Source organism: Dromiciops gliroides, chromosome 5 (assembly GCF_019393635.1).
Source record: "Dromiciops gliroides isolate mDroGli1 chromosome 5, mDroGli1.pri, whole genome shotgun sequence".
NCBI classification, from domain to species: domain Eukaryota; kingdom Metazoa; phylum Chordata; class Mammalia; order Microbiotheria; family Microbiotheriidae; genus Dromiciops; species Dromiciops gliroides.
This window is the reverse complement of record NC_057865.1, coordinates 66,143,829-66,168,968: the sequence shown is the minus strand read 5'-3', so window position 1 is coordinate 66,168,968 and position 25,140 is coordinate 66,143,829. Positions and strand designations below refer to the sequence as shown.

The 25,140-nt window shown below is 34.6% G+C and overlaps 1 protein-coding gene across 4 annotated transcripts in view; it reads left to right on the top strand.

Moving 5' to 3' along the window:
* The window catches only part of MPP7 (MAGUK p55 scaffold protein 7), a 229,527-nt gene that overhangs the window by 35,084 nt on the left and 169,303 nt on the right, over nt 1–25,140 (top strand). For all 4 annotated transcript variants that reach the window (XM_043967389.1, XM_043967388.1, XM_043967387.1 and 1 more), the window contains exon 2: nt 10,449–10,609. In XM_043967389.1, coding sequence (XP_043823324.1) covers nt 10,573–10,609 — 37 coding nt within the window. In that variant the 5' untranslated portion in view covers nt 10,449–10,572. The remainder of the gene's footprint in view (nt 1–10,448; nt 10,610–25,140) is intronic.

Genomic DNA, 25,140 nt, shown 5'->3' with positions numbered 1-25,140 from the left:
ACTTTAAATACATTCTTCCCTATCAATTTTGACTTTATGCTTCTAGAAAATCTCCTTGTATTCAGCCACAGCCTTTCCCTTGTGCTTAGTGTTCCTTTCCTAGAAGAGAACAAGTCATTTGTAGCTCTGTCATGGTTCAGTATGACATTGGGATTTAAACTTAAAGCTTTCATTTGTATTGCTCCATAGCATACATTAAATTTTTTTTTCAATTATCGCGACCAAACATTTTGATATCATTAGAAAACAATTTCATGAAATGGAGTGGTTTTTTTAAAATAAATTTTAGTTCGTATCTTTCATGTTCACATTCCCTAGATTTTCCCCTGGGAAATGTCCTACTCCCCCTCCTGGAAAGCCATCCCTCATAACAAGGATATTATTTAAATCAATCAATCAACATTAAGTTCCTGTTATATGCCAGGTATCATGTCAACCATTTATTTCAAAGGAAAGAAAAAGGGGAAGAAAACATTCAATAAATCCAGTTAAAACATTGAAAGGTAGTATTCTACATGTTCACCCCAGCCTCTACAAAGGAGAAGGGGGAGCATCTTGTCATCTTTTCTTTGGGGCCAGGCTTGCTCATTATAATTTTGCAACATGGAGTTTTGGTTGTTTTATGCTTATTTTTTCCATTTCCATTGTTGTTGTTGTGAAGAAGCTTTTAAATTTGTTTTTCAGTAGAGCTACTTGTTTAATTAGAATGCATGTTTATTCTATTTAGGAAAGATCGAAATGGGGATAAGGCTAGAAAGAATCATAATGGCCTTAACATGTCTCCTTAAAAAGTGCCACATTTTTTAAAAATTAAAATTTTTTTAAAAATTGTATTTGTCAAATATCAAATGTGAGCATTTACATTCATGGAACAGAAAGATGGTGCTGAAAAATATCTGAGTGCTTATAATCCCATTATATATAACTTGCATCAAAATATAATAAATTCAACATTTAAAAATTTGTAAATTTAGCGTCATTTAAAAGTTATCTTGCTTGTTTGTGTCTCCTGAAATTCCTGTTTTTTAAAAAATAAGGACCTTCTTTAATTTGTTGAATTACTTTTTTTGGGGGGGTGGCATCCCTATGGATATTCTCCTTGTCTCTCCAAGACTCCCCCATGTTAAAAAACAACAACCACCAAACCTCCCTTATGACAGTTAAATAGAATAAACACATTAGCCATGTCTGAAAATATAACTCTCAATGTTTTATTATGTCTACTTGGTAGATTTTGTATTAAGTGAAGATTTTCATTGACCTCAAAGTACTTAGCTTTTCCCCTCAGAGGTTAGGAGTTTCTTGATTTTTCTCTCTTGTCTAATCTAGGTATGAAATTGATTTTTTATTTTTATTTTTCTGGATGGGCAACATGTGGCAAGATTTGGAACTAAGCGTAGTATTGACAAAAAGCAGCCTGAAACCATTTGCCTGTAACTGGAGTGATCTCTTTACAACTTTATTATAATATAGAATCATTGTGTAATGAATATATCCATGCCCTCCTTTCATTTCATGTGCCACTGTAGTTTGCCTACTTGCCTACATCTAAACTGAAGTGTTTCCAAGTAGTGGAAACCACATGATCTCGCTTATGGTTCCTGCCTCCTATAAAGGACATCCTTTCTTTTTCTTTTTCTTTTTTCTTTTCTTTTCTTTTTTTTTTTAGTGAGGCAATTGGGGTTAAGTGACTTGCCCAGGGTCACACAGCTAGTAAGTGTTAAGTGTCTGAGGCCGGATTTGAACTCAGGTACTCCTGACTCTAGGGCCGGTGCTCTATCCACTGCGCCATCTAGCTGCCCCTAAAGGACATCCTTTCATCTCTGTCTCTATCTGTCTCTGGCTCTCTCTCTTTTTTACAAATAAGTGCTGTGCATGAGTTTTTTCCTTTTTCTTTTCCCTAGTACAGATGCTGAGTAATCAAATTTCTCATTTAATACAGTACTTGTCATTAGCCAGTAGAAAAGTAAATCTATCTTAACTCTTATTCATTTTCTTTAATTGTAAACAATCAAGGTTGTAAATTGTAACCAATTTAGGAGGCTAAAAATAAGATGAATTTTCATTTCTCAGCAAGAGAGCTTGTAAAAGTTTTCTACCATTTCTAACACAGTTGTGTGAATAAGCATTTTCATTCTATTTTTGTTTTAAATCAGAATACAGAATTAAACTTCATACAGAACCAGACTTATTATTTGTCTGGTGTTGAGCCAAATATTGCAAATACTTGTTCAGATAAGAAATAAAATTTATATATGATTATTATAGTATGCTAAACATTCTCTAAATTGCAACTTATTTCATTTAAAATGTTATTTATATTCAACATAGTTTGTAAAATAAAGATTTAATACATGAAATCTTGCTGAATTACTTTTTATTTCTTACAGAATGTCCCATATAAATATTCATAATTATTTTGTAATTATTTTTATAATTTTATATTCAGTTATCATAATTATATGTAGAATAAAAATTTCTATATAATGATTATAATTGAGGGGGCTAAAGTTATTGTAATTACTGTAAATACTTAATGAATAAATTAATAAAATGTTTTATGTAGAATTTTAAATTAAGCTGGAGGTACACACCATGACCTTCAATCCCATGACTGCCCAGTTCTCTCCCACAACATCTTTCCTGCATCACCTCCAGCCTGAACTACTGCAATAGCTTTTTTTGTTTTTTTTTTTTTTTTGCGGGGCAATGGGGGTTAAGTGACTTGCCCAGGGTCACACAGCTAGTAAGTGTCAAGTGTCTGAGGCTGGATTTGAACTCAGGAACTCCTGAATTCAGGTCCGGTGCTTTATCCACTGCGCCACCTAGCTGCCCCTGCAATAGCTTTTTATTTGGTCTTCATGCTTCGTTTCTTTCTACCCATGCAAGTGTCTGAGGGGCAGCTAGGTGGCACAGTGGATAAAGCACCAGCCCTGGATTCAGGAGGACCTGAGTTCAAATTTGGCCTCAGACACTTGATACTTACTAGCGGTGTGACCCTGGGCAAGTCACTGAACCCTCATTGCCTCAGAAAAATAAAAAGAACAAAGAATTGCACTCTAGCACTCAGTCCAGTTAGAATTAAAATGGTCCTTTACTGGGTGCTAGAGAAAATGAGTGGGAAGTTGAAGACAGCCTCAAGGAGAGGGGATGGTTTAGAAACATTTTTCTCCCAGAACCTAAGGAAGGCAAAAGCTTTTATAGAGGATAGGTGGGGTGACCACGTGAAAATGAAAAGTTCCTTTTTGGGGTGGGGTGGGGAAAGATTCCTGAGAGTCAGCAGGATTTTTCTTTTGGAATGAAAGTCCCTCTGGAGTTATCTCTGTCTCTTAACTCAGGTAGTAACCACGCCTGATTGACTTTCCTGCTATAGAATTCTGTCTCCCCTTACTTCTTGTTTTTGTTTTTTTTGGGGGGGAGACAGTTGGGGTTAAGTGACTTGCCCAGGGTCACACAGCTAGTAAGTGTTAAGTGTCTGAGATCGGATTTGAACTCAGGTCCTCCTGAATCCAGGGCCTGTGCTCTATCCACTGTGCCACCTAGCTGCCCCCTCCCCTTTTTAGGTATGTCCATCCTGATATCTAGTTAGTAGGGCTAAATTTTAAGAGTCCCTTAATTCCTCGATATGTCTGTTCTGTTATCTGGTCACCTTTGGTTTTGCTTCTCACAGGAAAAACTTCTGCATTATCCCAATGTCCTAATTTATCCTAATATCCTAATTTAGTCACGTGTCATAGATGTAGTTTAGTTCTTCCAACACTGTCAATTGGTTGTAGAACATGTGTTGAGAATACCAAGAATTAAATTATTTTTTATAGATGATTTTTAGAACAATGATTATTTGATACCCTTTGACCCTTCTTACTCCTCTACCATCCTGTTCAAGTAACTCCTTGTTTTGTGAATGGTTCTTTTAAGACTGCACCAATAAGTGTCTGTGTGGATCCTGCAACAAACTGCGTCTGCTTTCTGGAGACCAACCTATCTATGTTTGGATAAATTCATTAGTAGAAGGTTAATAACCTGAAGTTCTCTCTCTTTTGTTTGCTCTCTCTCTCTGTCTCTCTCTCTCTCTCTCTGTCTCTCTCTCTCTCTCTCTTTCTCTCATTGATTCCTGGCTGTTCACCACTTTCTGCTACTTTCTCTTTATTCTTGTCCTTTAAAAATACATTTGACAGGTCCATCAACTTCTAACATTAAAATTGGATACACTGTTAATGTTGGTTGAGCATATTTCCCTTTAAGGATATCCACATAAGGAATATTTTAGAGAATGGGTTTTCTTAATCTTATTTTAAATTTTTCTCACATCAACTGTATTTTTGTCATTCTTTCCTCAAACTGAATACAGAAAAATGAAGGTTTCCTCCACCCTGCCTCTTCCATTAGAAGGTATGTTATTTCAGGTGTGAGAAAATGGGAAATTGTCTCCTCTCAATGAGGATATAACATTCAATCATACTCCTCCTGACCTGTTTTTAGGACAAAGGTCTCAGATCCCCTCCTTCCCCTCTGGCTAACAAAATCACACGGTTCAAAGAGCCCTGGTCTCAATAAGGTCCACTCCTGAGTTGTGTCTATATAAGGAAGAATAAAGTCCACTCCTGAGTTATGCCCATATAAGGAAGAGGGATGGGAATACTATGTTCTGATTAGCTAGTTTGTGCACGTAGATTGTAACCCTCGAGTAATTGGACCAATGATGAAAAAGGGGAGGGTCCATTCGCATTAGGGACGGGTTTAAAACAGGGCCTGCGAGCCTCCTTCCTTTGCATCCACTAGCTGCACACTAGGGTGCCTCCTTCTCAGGAGAAGGAAATAAAAGAGCCTTTGTCACATTGCTGCTGAGTTCCTGAGAATTACTGAGAAGAGGATTGTTTTCCCTCACATCAGGGCATATAACTTTTTCAGTTTGGTTAAATGAACAGTGAGAAAATGTTGCATCTTAGTAGTAGCTCATTTATGCTCCTGCTCAATTTTAGGGAATCTGCTATTTGATTTTAAAGAGAATATCTGATAATATACTTCAGGATTTATAAATTTATAAATCAAATCAATTACTTTATAATACTTGAAAGGATTAGTGTACATTGCTAGAAATCCCTTTAGCCATCTTCCTACCTCATGAGAAATAAGATGAAACTATGACATCTTTGAACTTTGTAAGCAGGGAAAATGCTATGTATATTATTTAGCAATATTTCAGTCAATCCATACAACATTAAAAAAATATTTTATTCCCCCTATTACATGTAAAAACAGTTTTTAACATTAAATGCTTTGAAATCCGAATTCTATTCCTCCCTGAGACTGTAAGCAACCTGATAAAGATTATACATGTGCATTGTAACAATTGGAGTAAGGCCACCTGCTGGAGAATTACTGTAGGAAAGCTCTGCCATGAGGAGAAGGCCTCTGAGGGCGAGCCATGTGACTCCCTGAGAGTCAGTTCCTTGGCGTCAGGAAGTGATGGCTGCTCCTGAGTACTGTCTATCAAAACTTCCAGCCAATTAGCTTGGAGATGTGTGTGCATGTGGATGGGATGTTCCCAGTTTCACAGGATAGGCCGTTGAAGATGGGAGATTAGAAGCCAGGAGATAAGTTAGGTTTGTACAAATAGGTATGATAATCATCTGCATGATGCTTAAACCCATGAGAGCTGAGCAAGTTGTTAAACAAAAAAGTTTAAAGGGAGAAGAAAAAAAGGCTCAAGACAGAGCCTTGAGGGATACTCACAGTTAACAGGTATTTTCTGGATGAAGATCCAGCAAAGGGAGATACAGATGTAGTTGTCAGACAACTAAGAGTATTTACAGAAATTCCTAAGTGAATTTAGATACTGCAACATGACTTTGTACCATATCACATTTCATGAAAGGTTAAGAAATTTATCTAAGGAATAAAAATGAATTTCCTGCAGTGTCTTGGAAAATCACCTGGCTTAAACCTCATGAAAAACATATGGGTTCTAATTAAGACTAGAGTTAGAAGAATGGTCTGTTTATTAGAGGTACACTGAAATCTAATGTGATGTGTGGTTTCATGGTGAAGAATTAAGGAATATATGGAAAAATCTTGTGATTTCAATCAGTGGCATATTTCATCTTTATTCTGTGGGATTTGAGGTTTATCATTGCATTGATTAGTGTTTAAAGTCTTTCAGAGTTTTTTTTCACCTCTTTAATGCTTTGCATGAGTTCATAGAGACCTCGGTTTCTTCTAAAATTGTCTATTTAATTCTTTTGGAGCAATAATCATTACAATTATATACCACGATTTGTTTAACCATTCCCCATTATGAGGACACTTGCTTAGTTCCCAAATTTTTGACTACTGTGAAATAAGCTACTGTAAATTTTTGTGTACATATAGGTCCTTTTCTTCTTTCTTTGATTTCTTCGGGGAATAGGCCTAGTAGTACTATAGGTGGGCAAAAGGGTATTCCCAGTTCATGCAGTTTCAGATTGTTTTTCAGAATGACCGGACCAATTGACAACCTCATCAACAACATAGCCCCTTCAGTATCTGTCATTTTCCCCTTTGATCTGCTTTGCCAGTCTGATGGGTGTGAGGTGGAACTTGAAAGGTGTTTTAATTTACATTTCTCAGTCATTAATGATTTAGAGCACTTTTACATGCGATTGACGATAGCTTGGATTTCTTTTGAAAACTGCGTTCATATCTTTTGACAATGTATCCAGCAAACATTATTAATGCTCAACAAATATGAATTTGGCGATAAATTGTGGGAATTTCTACCTTTGAATTTTGTGACATAAAAGACAGCTGTTCATGATTAGAAAATTTGTATCTCCTTAAAATGCTAGGTTGGTTTTTTTTTAAACACTTTGGGAGCTGAATTTTGCCACAAAGTATTTCTTGATGCCAGTATTTCTTGATTTCATAGATTTATTTTGATTGATGGAGTGCAGTAAACATTGTGTTATTTTAAGAAAGTTTACCCCTTTTTTACTTATTGAAACCCAGTATAGTTTTGTGGAAAACTATCCTTTTAATAAAAGTTTTTAATTCAGATATTCATAGATGCTATTGATTATAGCAGCTGACATGGTTTAATTGGATGTAAGCTTTCTGGTTTTATATAACATCAGATATGTATGTACATAAAATACATTGCTTTTCTTTTTTTTTTTTTTTTGGTGAGGCAATTGGGGTTAAGTGACTTGCCCAGGGTCACACAGCTAGTAAGTCTCAAGTGTGTCAGGTGGGATTTGAACTCAGCTCCTCCTGACTCCAGGGCTGGTGCTCTATCCACTGTACCACTTAGCTACCCCTACATTGCATTTTCAAATTAACTTTTCTCTCCTACCAGACTTTGAAACTTTGATGCCCTATTTTTATTGTTTAATTGGACTGCTGTTCACAATCAGTAAGTAGCTTGCCTCAGAATTTTGGACAGTTTAAATGATAAATTTCTGTGTTTGTAATGGACATTGCTTAGTAAAAAGTCTTAGTGGTTTGAACTAAGTGCATGCTTTAAAATCTAGATGAAGAAAATGAAACCACTGTTTAGCTATTGTTGGCACTTGGTTTTCTCAGGTAAATTATATAAAACATTATAGAATTTTTGTTTTTGTTTGAGTATAAAGTGATGAGGTTTTGATGTGGGAATTTAATCAGTTGGGTTTGTTTTTTTTTTTGAAGTGACAAAATACATGTGTCTCCTCTGTTTGACCACTAGATGTCAGAAATACTACAGGAGCCTGGGAGGTTACTAGGGGCCTTGTGGAAATTCAACATCAAATCGTAGACCTTCACATATTTCACTGTTTCCAAATGACAGATGCCAGAAAAATCTGATACAGTGTGATATATAGAAGCAAGGTACAACTGGAATAATGAAATTTCAAAAATAAGCCTTTTTAAAGGCTGATTCTAACAGTCCTATTGGGTATTGTAAATGCCTCAGGTGCACTTGATACTGCTGTTACATTCCTGGCATTTGAGTCTACTTTTTATGGAAAGATGGATTGAACTTCAATTTAAGAATATTTGGTAATCCCTCTCAGGACGTACTGTAACAGCTGGTATTTCTGTGTTTCAGCAAATCGATTCCATACAGCAGTCAGTAATACTTATGGCTGGATTCTGACAAATTCCAAAGCATTTTCAATAAATTTGGCCAAAGAAAATAGCATAATCACTGCAAAAATGTAGCATAATTTGCAGATTACCTCCCCCTTTCCTTTTTTTTTTTTACCAGCTAAATATTAAGAATTTTGCTCATTAAGGATTTCATCAGGCCATTTCTTTTTCATTAATGTATATGCAGATTCTGGGGGGAATAACTATGCTTTATGTATGTTTCTCAAATAATAAGACTGTTTGAAAATTTTAATATCGAGTATGTTACTTTGAAATTAAAAAAAGGAATGACATCTAGACTTTTTAATATATGGAGTTCATATAGGTCAGCCAAACTGCGACTCAGAAAATTTTCACATTGAAACATACCCTCTTAATTAGTTATTATAATACAATAAAATGTTTTTTGGAAAAAGCTGCTTCCATCAGATCTTTTTATTTCATTGGATAAAACCGTACGTCTCTGTATAAAAGGAAGGTATCATGTTTGTGACTAATATAAGTTCTTGAACTTGAGAAGAGATGAGTAGAAGTTGATAGTGAAACTGTTCACCAAATGGAGATTGGCTGTTTGTCTTTCTGAATTAGTGCACTTTATCTTTTTAAAAATTAAAACCCCACTACAAAAAACTCTTATCTCTTTCTCCAACGTATTACATACCTTTGGATCTTAACTCTACTGGACTCTTAATTCTAAAATAATCCTTCTTGATATGGACTGTCATTTTATATTTGTATGTAAATGCAATTAACTGTGGTATGACGATAGTAGTGTTCTTTTAAATTAACCTGGAGAACATGTTAAAAGCAACCATTTAATAAAGTCTGTTTTGCTGTTTCTTCTCATTTAAAAAAAAGGGTGTTTAAAGTTCATGAAGCTCATGTTCTACAAACCACTTCTCCCTGGGCCCATTTTACTCTATTTTCTGCTTATAACACCAGTTTTTGTAATGTGATAAAATAAAATTAAAATTAATGCAGTTATTTGACAATTTATTCCACAGTAGATTTTGCTAAACTAATTTTTCACTTTGAAAAACATTTAATCGATACTTTTTTCTCCCTTTCTCTCCCCATTTCTCAATAGAGCTAAATTTAGAAACTTAAAATTGGGAAAGTTTTTACCTTGTTCTCTAAATTTGGTAATATAATTAACTCAGAAGTATTGAAGAATACAGTAATGGGCCAGGTGCTAAAATGTTTTCTACATTTGTATTAATTTTTTTTGTAAAAGTTTTTACCTGCTTTTACTAATATAAACTTCTATTGAAAATAAACTTTTAACATGAACTACCGATAGAACAGAAACTAATTTGGATATTGTGATGAATATGCCAAGACTATTTAAGTGTATATGTATACAAACAAACACACACAAAGAGACACACGTACACACACCTCTTGCCTGTCTGCTTTTTTTTATAAATAGAAAAAGTTTTGTGTTTGCCATTATTCCAACACAGTGATCTAACTTGATCTTACTTGAATTACCTGGTAACTCTTAAGTGTTAGGTCGGTGTCGATCTTAATTTGGAATCTTTAAAACTTCCTTTTACTTTCTTATTATGTGAAAACTTTTGGAAGTATGTCATAATTTAAAAATAAATATATCTTAGCTACTTTTGTGGTGGATATGTAAAGGATAAAAATGAAATTTATAATATAGGGTGTCCCAAAAGTTGTAATGCAGTTTTAAGCCAGTACTAAGACTTTTAGGACAGTTTGTATAAATGGTTTTCTAGGTTACTTTAAGAATAAAATTTTTAATTTAATCTACTTATTTTACATGTTTTAAATATTAAGGGAGGGTATATCAATAGACTAAAAACAAATTTTCAACTTAATAGCTTATTAGTTACATTAAAAGGGTACTCATTTATTAAAAATAAATATGAGCCACTGACTATATTGTCTATCTCTTCTACTTCTAGAAATGAGACTTTTGGAATTCATGGTAACTGAAGGGAACAATTTTTTACAATGTCATTTTAACATTTGGTCAAAGAATTCATTCAAGTCTTTCATTTTTTCCCCTGCTCCTCCCTGTAGTGTCCCGCACCCCAAAATGTCACCTGAACTCATAACTGCCTTCTGCCTTTCCCTTGCAGAAAAATACTTAAAATCAATCTCTCTGTCTCTCTCTCAGAGAGCTTAAATGTTTTGTTTTCAAAATTGAAAATTTAATGTCAAATAAAAAATGTCTCAATTGAATGTTGTCACTAGGAGTGCATTTCTCATGAATTCTTCATTCTTTTAATTTGAAAAAAAGAATTTTTACTACATGATTTTATAGTTTAACAATACTCTTTAAATTTTACAAAATCTGTTTCTGTCCCTTCTAGGAAAGGCTAACAAATTGGAAGATTATTTTTAGACAACATAGCCACAAGCAATTTAACAGAAATTAACTGCTTCCTTGCAAGTGGAAAGAGTTTCATCATTTTCGTAAAAACTGCGGAATAAATCATGCCTGCTTTATCAGCAGGATCTGGAAGTGACACAGGTATGTGAATCTTTCCTATTGTAATTAATAACTGTAATAAAGAATATATTTATATAAACATTAGCTTGTATAACATGAGATAAACATTAAACTATTAGATTTGTTAAAAAAAACAACCAAAAAACTGAAGATAGGTTTGTCGACCAAAATACTTTTAGCTTGTAAGTTTTTATAATTTACATTCACATGTTTAAGGAAATAAAAAATATATTAGAATTGGGAAAGTTTTTATCTTGTCCTCTAAATTTGGCAGGTTATGGGTTTGGTTTGGTTTTTTTTAAATAATATAATTTAGTAGCTTTCTTTTTACATGGAAGAGATCAGTAGTCGACCAAGTGTTAAATTTTAGTTAAGTAATACTAGCTTTATATTAATCTTTAATATAACTTTTACTTGCTCTTAGTAAGATAAACCTACGTTGAAAATTGTCTTTAAAAATGAATTCTGAATTTGTGTATGCTGTTCATAGATAAATATCACTGACCCATTGTCACTATTGTTTACATATTTTTAAAAAGTGATGATGACTTATTCTGAGCCATCTGCTTCCTGTCTTGCCCTCGTGAATAATGACATGTATTTAGCTGGGTGGAATTAATATTGGCTAGGCTTTTTGTCTGCCTCGTGCTCAGTAGTATATGTAGATCTTAGTCCTTGTGCTAAACAATTGAGGTAACTATTTCAGAATGGAAAGTTAATAACTTCACATCCCACTACATACATACATACATACACACACACACACACACTTTAATGTTATGTTTTTGGCACTTAATCTAACAATATCTGCACTGTTATTTGTTGGGGTTTTTTTTTAATGTTGTATGCCACTTTTCTGTTCTTGGTATATTTGTGGGTATTCTTTTCCTTTCAATTTGGATAGCTATTCTATTGAAAGTCCTCTGGGTCAGGCAAGGATTTTGCAGGAATTGAGTATTATAATTTTTTTTTTCGTATTATCTCAAAAACATTTGATCTTAGGAGTTAGCTCTCTATTGAAATTCCCCGTCCTTTTGCTATTCCCTTCATTCACATTTTGATTTAGTACAGTAATGGATAAGCAAATTCCATTGCATTTTTCAAACACTTTGATTGTTTAATTGAATCACAATGCAAGTTTGTAATGAATGACAGTTTTATATCTCCTTATATAAGTAAGGAATTCATTCTTATAATTGGGTATGCAGTCTTACTACTTAAAAATAACTTAGGCAATTATTAAAGTGGATCCCTATTACCACTCCCATTGATGAGTTTCTCTCATAACCTCCATTTTTGAGGAATGACCCAGATCAGCCACACTTAATTCTCTGGATTTTGCCACTGTGCTTCAGTAGCCTTCACAACACTCCTCCCCTCCATTTTATGTATTGTCTTACCCCATTGGAATGTAAGGGGATGGGCTTTCTTTTTGCTTATATTTAACATCCCCCCTCCCTTTGGCACAGCACAGTACCTGGCACGTAAGAAATGCTTAACAAATGTTTCTTGACTTGACTACTGACTGGTCTTGCTCCAGACTTGTTTTATGATATAGAGGAGTTAAAATTTATTTTACTTCTTTAATAATGGGACAGAATTCTGATTACAAAAGACAGAGTTGACCTTTAGGTATGGGTTTTGTGATTATACGTTATGTTTTCCTACTTTTGTAGGTTTCCTATGATGAAAAAAATTATAATTTGGTATCAATTACATCAGTATACAAATGTTTCCTAATGTTTCTGCAGAAGGGCAAAAGCTTGGGTAGTACTACCCTAACCTCATCTCTCAAATCTCTCTCATCATTTCTCACTACCTCTCTTCAGCAATACTGGTACAGGTTATTATCATCAATCTAGACAGAGATTCTCAATTTTTCTATCATTGGACCCTTTTGGTAGTCTAGTCAAGCCTATGGACCTACTCTGAGATATACTAAAATGTATAAAATAAAATATTGGATAATAGAGGAAACGGGTGTTAGGGTTAGTGGGGAGAAGAGTGGTGTCAAAGATGTGGTAGCATGATCAATAGCAATTGACAGAACAGTGGATGGAAGTGGGTAGGTGATTATGGGAAAAGAATCAATTTGTTTCAAATCTGTATTTGAAAGAATGGTAGGTGCCATCATTATAAATAATTTAAATTCTACTTCAACAATAATTCTTGAATATTTCTCCTCTGTAAGACATCTCCATTATATCTGATACCCATTTAGTCTATTACATCTTTATTGAAATATCACAGTATCTTCAACCACTTGCTTCACACCCTCCCCTCCAATCTATCCCACCAAAATTAGCTTCTCAATGAACGTTTTTAATCATACTCTCATGCTTAGAAACTTTCAGTTGTTCCCTATTACTTAAAAATAAAGTCCAAAGTCCTTAGCTTGGAGTTTAAGACTCTTTCTTTCTTTTTCTTTTTTTTTTTTTTTTTTGCTGAGGCAATTGGGGTTAAGTGACTTGCTCAGGGTCACACAGCTAGTAAGTGTCAAGTGTCTGAGGTCGGATTTGAACTCAGGTCCTACTGAATCCAGGGCCAGTGCTCTATTCACTACACCACCTAGCTGCCCCCAAGACTCTTTATTTCTTAATTAGCTGTGATATGAAATTAGATGGACCAACTGTAGCTTTTGCCCATCAGTATATACTGTATATTGCTGACATTGCAAATAGATAGTGACTTGGGCCCATAATTGAATAAGAAAGCAAGGTGTATTACCTTTGAGAAACTGTAAAGTTCTTTCAGTAATATCAAATTTCCTTTAAAAATGACCCCTCTTTTTAGAAAAATACCTATTTGTACAAAAATATTTATAGCAGCTTTTTTTGTGGTAGCTAAGAATTGGAAATCAAAGGAATGCCCATCAATCACTTGGGGAATGGCTAAACAAGCTGTGGTATATGATGATAATGGTATATTATTGTGCTATAAGAAATGACAAGCAGGATGATTTCAGAAAGGCCTTGAAAAGACTTGTATGAACTGATATATAGTGAAGTCAGCAGAACCAAGAGAACGTTGTGCACAGAGACAGCAATATTGTTTCATGAAGAATTGTGAATGACTTAACTATTCTCAGCAATACAATGATCCAAGACAATCCCAAAGGACTAATGATGAAGCATGTTATCGTCCTCCAAAGAAAGAATTGATATTGATTGAACACAGACCTGAAGCATGCTATTTTTTACTTTCTTTCATTTTTTTCTTTTATTCAGGTTTCCTTGTATAAAATGATAAATATGGTAATGTTTTACATAACTGCACTTGTATAACTGATATCTGATTGCTTTCTGCCTCAGGGATGGGGGAGAGGAGGGACAGGAGGGATAAAATTTGGAACTCAACTATAAATAAAAATGTTTACTACAAAAAAAATAATAAAATGTAATGTTCTCTTAAAAAAAAGACCCCTCTTTTTAGTAATAATATTTTATTGTTGTTGCTGTGTCACTGAACATTACAGATTCCAAAGCATTTAAAAATGAGTATTACCTAGGGTAATGGAGATTCATAGTGGGTATGAGGTGAGTATATGTGATGTTTAAAATCTAAATTGTGGTCGCCTTAAATTAGAAGCTTTAGCACCAGTCCTTGGGCATTAAACATTAAAGCATACAGATATTCCCATGGAGTTCAGAAAGTTAAGAAAAAAGCCTATTTAGCCTAGAGTTCCAGCCTGGTCTCGTTCTTCCTCAAATCCTCTGCCACAAGCCTGCTTCAATCATGAACTCTCTCTCTAGCAAACTGATTGTGGAAGCTTTTTATAGGTCTGGAACAGAGGCGTCCTTACACACTGCTTCAAGCTGATTGGTTGGCATCATCCAAATCCGTTGGTTCTGAAGGTGTTCTCAAGGTGTGATTACAATCCAGTTAACTTGAAGTAGGCTAATCAGCAGCTAATCACTCTCACTTGATTCAATCAGTCTAGATTAATCTCCAGGTGGGTCTTTGAGTATCTGCTAAATCTCATTATTTCATCACATATAACACAATATAAAAAAATTTTGAAGAACAACTGTAGTAGAAGATGTCATCAGTGAAGTGAGAGTAAAAACAATGGTATGATAATGTGGCAGGAATGAGGGAAACTTCAAGAAAGTGAAGAAGGACCCCCACCCCCCAGCACATTAGGTGATACTCCATGGTGAATTTATGGGAGGACCTAAAAAGAGTCATACAGGGTTGTAGTTCATTCGTCTCCAACTCTTCAGAATACTGTGGATGAGGCCCTTTTATCCTCCACTATTTCTTGAAGTCTGTCCAAGTTCATGTTTGTTGTTTTCATGACACTATCCATCTCATCCTCTGCCATTCCCTCTTCATTTTGCCTTCAATCTTTCCCAACTTCAGGGTCTTTTCAAATGAGTCCCATCTTCTCAATTCAGTTTCAGTATTTGACCTTTCAGTGAATAGCTTGAATTAATTTCTTTAAGAACTGACTGATTTGATCTCCTTGCTGCTTAAGGAACTCTCAAAAGTCTTTTGCAGCTCCACATTTCAAAAGCTTTGATTCTATACTGCTCAGTTTTCTGTATAGTCCAACTCTCACAGCCATACATTTATGTAACTTAAGACCTTGGGTATTGCCATCTGCTCCACTGCTAAACCTTTAAGACCTCTAGACCTTTCGATCTATCCTGAAGATGAACTTTCTTTTGTATAATTGTTATATGTGTATATTTTGTATGCATAATGTATATTTTGTATATTCCTCAAGAACAGGGACTGTCTCACTTTTTTTCTTTCCTGAGTGCTTAGCACAGTGCTTGACCCATAGTAAGCACTTAATAAATACATTTTCATTCAGTCATTAAATAGTGAATGGAACTAAATCAGCTCTAAGATTTCTTTACTTTCTGGATTTCTCTTTTTGGGAGGAAAAAAAAAACAGCTTTGAGAAAGTGATGGAGGAAATAAACCTAACATTTTAATGTTAGATTCAACCTTGGCAATTATCTCTTCTAACCTACCACCCAATCTGTGAATGCCTTCTACAGTTTTGGTGTCAAACTCAAATAGAAATGAATACTACTAAATCATATATAAGGATGTTTGTGGGCCCCATGTTAATGTAGAAAACAATGTATTGACATTATTTATTCTGTTGTATTTTTAATTATTTTGTTTAATTTTTCTCAGTTACATTTTAATTTTGGGGGTGTGTGTAGGGCAATGAGAGTTAAGTGACTTGCCCAGAGTTACACAGCTAGTAAGTGAGGCTGGATTTGAACTCAGGTCTTCCTGAGTTCAATATGGCTTCAACCTATTGTTCCAAACTTATTTCCCGTTAGTCCTTTATATGAAATCTTCACCCAAAGTAGATTGTTCTCCTGAACATAACCTCAAATTTTCTCCTCTATTTTGGCTCATTCTGTTCTCCCTTTCAATAATGCTTTTGTTTGCTATAGCCTTCCACATATGCAAATGTTATTTATCTTTCTAGTTATAGCTCAAATTCCAATTTCTCCATGAAGTTTTCTTTGATGACCTCTTCCTTAGACTCCTGTAACATTTTCTGTATTATTCATTTGGTATTTGTTTGTTAATACCATATATTTATAGTTTTCTTTTTTAATATTTTATTATCCTAATTAAGTTTTTAGAACCTTAAGAGACCCTTAAGAAGTCTGAATTTTATGTTTCTTTGTTTTCACCATAGTGTCTACCCCAGTGTAAATATTTGGTTTGAGGCAGAGGAAGAAATAAGGCAGCTAGTTGGTGCAGTGGTTTAGAGTGTCTGGTTTGGAGTCAGGAAGACGTATCTTCATAAGTTCAAATCTGGCCTCAGATATTTACTAGCTGTGTGGCCTTGGGCAAGTCACTTTACCCTGTTTGCTTAAGTTTCCTTATCTGTAAAATGAGCTGGAAAAGGAAATAACAAATTACTCCAGTATCTTTGCCAAGAAAACCCCAAATGGGGGTCACAAAGAGTTGGACTTGACTAAAATGACTGAAAACAACAGAGGAGGAAATAGGGTTAGTCCCATTACAGTGAAGAAAATGGTGAGAAAGTGGTAGAAGATGAGCAGTGATGGCATAACAGGTCATAACCATGATATGCTTTTCTACTAGGCATGCACTGAAACTACAAGGTAGGTGTCTATTCTTTGCTCGTTCTTCTAGGCTTTAAAAATACTACATCAGTACTGGCATGTTTTTATATGGCAACCAGCATAGTTTTAAAAAGTCATTTGCATTTTTCTCCCCTAAATTTGATAATTACAGTGATTTGTGTGGTGGGAATTTCCCATCAGCTAATAATAGAGAAGACTCACTTGTGGCTTTGGCCTGGATCTTCAGCTTTCTCATTCGTTTGTTAATTTCCAGGATTTGTATTTTTTGTTTGGAATTTTTTTGGGGGGTTATTATGACTGCTTTTGGTAAAGAACCACTGACTTTTTGGCAGGATGGTACACTTTTTTGGTACATATTTATGCTGAGACAACAATCAATATCTGCTAAATATAGTAAGATGTGAATATAGAAATTATAGATGTATTCCTCTAACTTTATGTGGCTAGAATCAACTAGCTTCTCATTTTGTGAAGTTCAGATCTGAAATCCTTGCATTTTTTGCTTCCTTTTTCTCTTTCTTCAGAGTACTTTATAATTAATTGCTTCATACTAGAATTTTAAGGGCTCCATTTGAAATTGAGCACTGACATGCATATTTAAGAAAAATTTTTTGATTTTTAAAAATTATTATACCCATTTACAGATTACTGCTACTTATTGAGAGGACTTTTATTAAAAAGTAGAACTGGGGGCAATTAGGTGGTATAATGGATAAAGCATCGGCTCTGGATTCAAGTGGACCTGAGTTCAAATGTGGCCTCAGACACTTGGCACTTACTAGCTGTGTGATCCTGGGCAAGTCACTTAACTCTCATTGCCCTGGGAAAAAAAATTTAAGTAGAACTAATAATAGCGACCTCAACCAAAAGTGCATGCAACATTCCACATCTGTAGCACCTTCTACCTTTGAATTAAAAAAAAAAGAATAGAAATCTATGTTTTTTTTCTCTATCACATCCCATCCCACTATGGAGAAAAAACAACTTTCTTATAACAAATCTGCATAGTCAAGCAAAACATGTTCCTTTATTGGCTGTATACTAAACTATATATGTTTCTCATTCTGCACCTTATATCTGTCACCTCTGAAATTGATAACATGTTTCACTATTGGTCCTCTGAAGTTTTGAATAGTCATTATATTGATCAGTTACTTGTTTTTACATTGTTGATATTGTATAAACTGTTCTCCTGGTTCTGCTCATTTCATTATTCATCAATTTGTGAAACTTCTCAAAATTGTTTATCTTCATGATACTGTTTTTCCTTCCTTAATTTCACATCAATTCATATGTCTTTCCATGTCTCTTAAAAATCTTGTATTTCTTTTTTTCATAGAATAATGCTCTATCACATTTAGCTTAGTTGACTATCCTCAATTGATGAGCATCCCCTTAGTTTCTAGTTTTTTGACACTAGAAAAACAGCTGCTAGAAATATTTTTGTGCATATAGAAATATTTTTGTCTATATATTTTCCTCTTTCTTTGATTTTTTTTTTGGTGGGCCAATGAGGGTTAAGTGACTTGCCCAGGTCACATAGCTAGCAAGTGTCAAGTTTCTGAGGCCAAATTTTTTTTTTTAACTTATAAAAAATTTTTTTTTTGGTGAGGCAGTTGGGGTTAAGTGACTTGCCCAGGGTCACATAGCTAGTAAGTGTTAAGTATCTGAGGCCAGATTTGAACTCAAGTACTCCTGAATCCAGGGCCAGTACTTTATCCACTCTGCCACCTAGCTGCCCCTTCTTTGATCTTCTTGAAGAAAAAGCCTAGCAGTGGTATAGCTGGCCAAAGGACAACAGTATAGTATAATTTTGTGTGTAGTTCCACATTGATTTCCAGATTAGTTGTACCCATTCACAGGTCCACCAGTAGTTCATTGATTTGCTTTCACAGCCCCTCTAACATTAATATTTTCTTTTTTTGTCACCTTCGCCACATTGATACTTTCTTTATTCCTTGTTTGGTCATGAACTTTATTGTGTCCATAGATTTGCTAGGTAATTTTTTCCCATGTTTCTTTAATTAGTTTATGATATGACTTACCATATAGCTCATATACCTATTTGGAGGTTATCTTTGTATGAAGTGTGAAGTATTGATCTAAATTGAATTTCGTCCTCACTGCTGTTCAGTTTTCCCAGTTTTTTGTCCAATGAGTTCTTATCCTGATAATTAAGGTCTTTATGCTCAACAAATAAAAGAGTATTCCATATATTTACTTATGTTGTATATTTAATCAGTTCAACTGATTGATCCCTTTATTTATTTGTTTTTACCATTACCAAACTGTTTGGAGAACTATTTGTTTGTGGTATAGTTTGATATTTGGCACTGCTAGGCCCTATTGATTACATTAGTCAATAAGTATTTTGCCCCTTTTTTTCTGCCTCCAACTAGATTATAAATTGCTTAAGCACTTGGAATGTATTCTTAGAGTATTCTATGAATAATAATAGTAACAATGACAATAATAATAACTAGCATTTATGTAGAGGGCTTTAAAGTTTGTAAAGGGCTTAACATATATTTCCTTTTTTAGTTCTTACAATCCGTGTTTTGTTTTTTTTTTAACATATAAGGTATTTTATTTTTTCCGTTACATGTAAAGATAGTTCTCAACTTTTGTTTATACAAGCTTTACAATTTCAGATTTTTCTCCCTCCCTCCCCTCCCTCCCCCCTCCCCTAGACAGCAGGTAATCTGATATAGGTTATATCTATATATCTATATACATATAGATATAGATATAGATATATATACACACATACATATATACACATAATAACATTAATCCTATTTCTGCATTAATCCTGTTATAAGAGAAAAAATCAGAGCAGTAATGCAAAACCTCAAAATAGAAAAAAAAAACCAACAGCACCCAAAACAAAAGAAATAGTATGGTTCAATCAGCATCTATACTCCACAGTTCTTTTTTTTTTTTTCTTGCATTTGGAGATCCTCTTCTATCATGAGTTCCCTGGAACTCTTCTGTACCATTGTATTGGTGAGAAGAATATAGTCCATCACAGTAGGTCAACACTCAATGTTGATGATACTGTGTACAATGTTCTTCTGGTTCTGCTCATCTCACTCATCATCAGCTCACGTAAGACCCTCCAGGTTTCTCTGAACTCCTCCTGCTCATCATTTCTTACAGCACAGTAGTATTCCATTGTATTCATATACCACAACTTGTCCAGCCATTCCCCAATTGATGGGCACCCCCTCAACTTCCAATTCCTTGCTACCACGTAAAGAGCAGCTATAAATATTTTTGTACATGTGGGTCCCTTTCCCCCTTCCATGATTTCTTTGGGAAAAAGACCTAAAAGTGGAATCGCTGGGTCAAAGGGTATGCACAGCTTTATCGCCCTTTGGGCATAATTCCAAATTGCTCTCCAGAATGGTTGGATCAGTTCACAGCTCCACCAACAATGAATTAGTGTTCCAATTTTCCCACAGCTTCTCCAACATTTATTATCTTCCTTTTTTGTCATTTTAGCCAATCTGATAGGTGTCAGGTGGCACCTCAGAGTTGTTTTAATTTGCATCTCTCTAATCATTAGAGATTTAGAGCATTTTTTCATATGGGAATAGATAGCTTTGGTTTCTTCATCAGAAAACTGCCTGTTCATATCCTTTGACCATTTCTCAATTGGGGAATGACTTGGGTTCTTATAAATTTGATTTAGTTCCCTATATATTTTAGAGATGAGGCCTTTATCAGAAGTACTGGCCTCAAAAATTGTTTCCCAGCTTTCTGCCTCCCTTCCAATTTTGGATGCATTGCTTCTGTTTGTACAGAAATTTTTTAATTTAATATAATCAAAATCTTCCATTTTGCATTTTATAATATACTCTATCTCTTGTTTGGTCAAAAACTGTTTTCCTTTCCAAAGATCTGATAGGTAGACTATTCCTTTCTCTCCTAATTTACCTATGGTATCACCTCTTATGTCTAAATCATGTATCCATTTTGACCTTATTTTAGTATAAGGTGTAAGATGTTGGTCTATGCCTAATTTCTGCCATGCTATCTTCCAGTTTTCCCAGCAGTTTTTGTCAAATACTGAGTTCCTATTCCAGAAGCTGGAGTCTTTGGGTTTATCAAACACTACATTACTAGTGTCATTTACTACTGCATTTCCTGAGCCTAGCCTATTCCATTGATCTACCACTCTATTTTTTAGCCAGTACCAGATAGTTTTGATGACTGCCGCTTTATAGTAAAGCTCCAGGTTTGGTACCGCTAACCCACCTTCCTGTGAATTTTTTTTCATTATTTCCCAGGATATTCTTGATTTTTTGTTTTTCCAGATGAATTTTGTTATTATTTTTTCTAGCTGTATAAAATAATTTTTAGGTAGTCTGATTGGTATGGCACTGAATAAGTAAATTAATTTAGGCAGTATTGTCATTTTTGCTATATTAGCTCTGCCTATCCACTAGCAATTGATATCTTTCCAATGATTTAGATCTGATTTGATTTGTGTGAAGAGTGTTTGGTAGTTGTGTTCATAGAGTTCCTGGGTTTGTCTTGGCAAGTAGACTCGCAAGTATTTTATATTATCTACCGTTACTTTAAATGGAATTTCTCTTTCTATCTCTTGCTGCTGGACTTTGTTGGTCATGTATAGAAATGCTGATGATTTATGTGGATTTATTTTATATCCTGCTACTTTGCTAAAGTTGTTAATTGTTTCAAGTAATTTTTGAGTTGATTCTCTAGGATTCTTTAAGTATACCATCATATCATCTGCAAAGAGTGATAGTTTTGTTTCCTCCTTGCCTATTCTAATTCCTTTAATTCCTTTCTCTTCTCTGATTGCTAAAGCTAACATTTCTAGGACAATATTAAATAATAGGGGTGATAATGGATATCCCTGTTTCACCCCTGATCTTATTGGGAAGGCCTCTAATTTATCTCCATTGCATATAATACTTGCTGGTGGCTTTAGGTAGATACTATTTATTATTCTAAGGAAAGCTCCACCTATTCCTAAACTCTCTAGTGTTTTTATTAGGAATGGGTGTTGTACTTTGTCAAAAGCTTTCTCTGCATCTATTGAGATAATCATATGATTTTGGTTGGTTTTCTTATTGATATGGTTGATTATGTTAATAGTTTTTCTAATGTTGAACCAGCCCTGCATTCCTGGTATAAATCCCACCTGGTCATAGTGTATTATCCTGGTGATCATTTGCTGTAACCTCCTTGCTAATATCTTATTTAAGATTTTAGCATCAATATTCATTAGGGAAATTGGTCTATAGTTTTCTTTCTCTGTTTTTGCTTTGCCTGGTTTTGGTATCACCACCATATTTGTGTCATAAAATGAATTTGGTAGATCCTTCTTCACCTATTTTTCCAAATAATTTGTATAATGTTGGAATTAATTGTTCTTTAAATGTTTGGTAAAATTCACCCGTAAACCCATCTGGCCCTGGGGATTTTTTCTTAAGGAGTTCATTAATGGCTTGTTCAATTTCTTTTTCTAATATAGGTTTATTTAAGGATTTTATTTCTTCTTCAGTTAACCTGGGCAGTTTGTATTTTTGTAAATATTCATCCATTTCATTTAGATTGTCAAATTTATTGGCATACAGTTGGGCAAAAGAATTCCTAATTATTGATTTAATTTCCACTTCATTGGTGGTAACATCACCCTTTTCATTTTTGATACTGGTAATTTGGTTTTCTTCTTTCTTTTTTTTAATCAAATTAACCAATATTTTATCTATTTTATTGTTTTTTTCATAAAACCAGCTCTTAGTTTTATTGATTAATTCTATAGTTTTTTTTGCTTTCAATCTTATTAATTTCTCCTTTAATTTTCAGGGTCTCTAATTTAGAGTCTAATTGGGGATTTCTAATTTGTTCTTTTTCTAGCTTTTTAAGTTGCATGCCCAATTCATTAATCTCCTCTTTCTCTTTTTTATTCATGTAAGCATTTAGAGCTATAAATTTTCCCCTAAGCACTGCTTTGGCTGCATCCCATAGATTTTGGTATGTTGTCTCATTATTGTCATTCTCTTGGATAAAGTTATTGATTGTTTCTATGATTTCTTGTTTGGCCCATTCATTCTTTAGAATGAAATTATTTAGTTTCCAATTGATTTTCATTCTACTTTTCCCTGGCTCTTTCTTACATGTAATTTTTATTGCATCATGATCTGAGAAGGATGCATTTACTATTTCTGCCTTTCTGCATTTGACTATGATGTTTTTGTGCCCTAATACATGGTCAATTTTTGAAAATGTGCCATGTACTGCTGAGAAAAAGGTATATTCCTTTCTTTCCCCATTCAATTTTCTCCAGACATCTATCATGTCTAACTTTTCTAGTAATCTATTCACCTCTTTCACTTCTTTCTTATTTATTTTTTGGCTAGATTTATCTAATTCTGAGAGGGGGAGATTCAGATCCCCCACTAGTATAGTATTACTGTCTAATTCCTCTTGTAACTCATTTAACTTCTCCTCTAAGAACTTGGATGCTATACCACTTGGCGCATACATATTTAATATTGATATTACTTCATTATCTATAGTACCTTTAAGTAAGATGTAATTTCCTTCCTTATCTCTTTTAATGAGATCTATTTTTGCCTGTACTTTGTCTGAGATAAGGATTGCTACCCCTGCCTTTTTTACTTTAGCTGAGGCATAATATATTCTGCTCCAGCCTTTTACCTTTACTCTGTGTGTATCTCTCTGCTTCAAATGTGTTTCTTGTAAACAGCATATTGTAGGGTTCTGGTTTTTAATCCACTCTGCAATTCGCTTCCGTTTTATATCAGAGTTCATCCCATTCACATTCACAGTTATTATTACTGACTGTCTATTCCCCTCCATTCTATTTACCCCCTTTGTACTTTTCCCCCCTTCTTTCACCCTATTCCTCCTCACCGAGGTTTTACTTCTTGCCCCTGCCTCCCCCGATCTGCCCTCCCTTTTTATCACCCCCTTCTCTTTTCTTTAGCCTTTTCTCCCTTGCTTTTGTCCTCCCTTCTATCAGTCCTCCCCCCTTTCCCTTCCCCTTTTGCTTCCCTAAAGAATGAGTCAAGTTTCTTTATCCCAGTGAACGTATATGTTATTCCCTCTTTGAGTCAAATTGAAACAATGTTCCCCCCTCCTTTCTTTCCCTCTATTGTAATAGGTGTTTTTTTTCCACCTCTTCATATGATATAATTCAGCCCATTCCACCTCCCCTTTCCTCTCCTCCCCATAGACTCCCTTTTTAACCCCATAATTCTTTTGTATCATCACATCAAAGACAATTTATATTTATACCCTCTATGTAAAGTCCTTCTCTCTGCCCAAATACATTTACAGTTCTTAAGAGTTATGAGTATTATTTTCCTGTGTAGGGATATAAACAGTTTAACCTAATAGGGTAACCTTTCCCCCCCCCCCCCTCTGTTTACCTTTTTAAACTTCTCTTGAGTCTTGTATGTTGAGATCAAATTTTCTATTCAGCTCTGGTCTTTTCACCAGGAAAGATTGAAAGTCCCCAATGTCATTAAATGTCCATCTTTTCCCCTGAAAGAGAAAGAACATTTTTGCTGGGTAATAGATTCTCGGCTGCAATCCAAGCTCCTTTGCCTTCCGGAATAACATATTCCAAGCCTTGCAGTCCTTTAATGTTGAAGCTGCCAGGTCCTGAGCAATCCTGACTGTGGCTCCATGATATTTAAATTGCTTCTTTCTGGCTGCTTGGAGTATTTTCTCCTTCACCTGATAATTCTGGAATTTGGCTACAATATTCCTTGGAGTTTTCCTTTTGGGGTCTCTTTCAGGAGGTGATCGGTGGATTCTTTCAATGATGATTTTATCCTCAGATTCTATGATATCAGGGCAGTTCTCCTTAATAATTTCCTGGAATATGGTGTCTAGATTCTTTTTCTGGTCATGGCTTTCAGGCAGTCCAATTATTCTCAAATTGTCTCTCCTCGATCTGTTTTCCAGATCAGTTGTCTTTCCAATGAGGTATTTCACATTTTCTTCTATTTTTTCTTTTTTTTGATTCTGCTTGACTGATTCCTGGTGTCTCATGGATTCCTTATTTTCCAACTGTCCCACTTTAATTTTTAAGGCATTGTTTTCTTCAGTGAGATTATGCACCTTTTTTTCCATTTGGCCATGTGAATTTTTTAAGGCAGTGTTTTCTTCAATGAGATTATGCACCTTTTTTTCCATTTGGCCAGATGAATTTTTTTAGGTATTGTTTTCTTCAGTGAGATTATGCACCTTTTTTTCCATTTGGCCAAATGAATTTTTTAAGGCTTTGTTTTCTTCAGTGAAATTATGTGCTTCCTTTTCCAAGCTGCTGATTCTTTTTTTCATAGTTTTCTTGTTTTGCTTTCATTTCTCTCCCCATTTTTTTTCTACCTCTCGCAATTGATTTTTAAAATCCTTTTTGAGCTCTTCCTGGAAGGCTTTTTGTTCTTGAGACCAATTCAC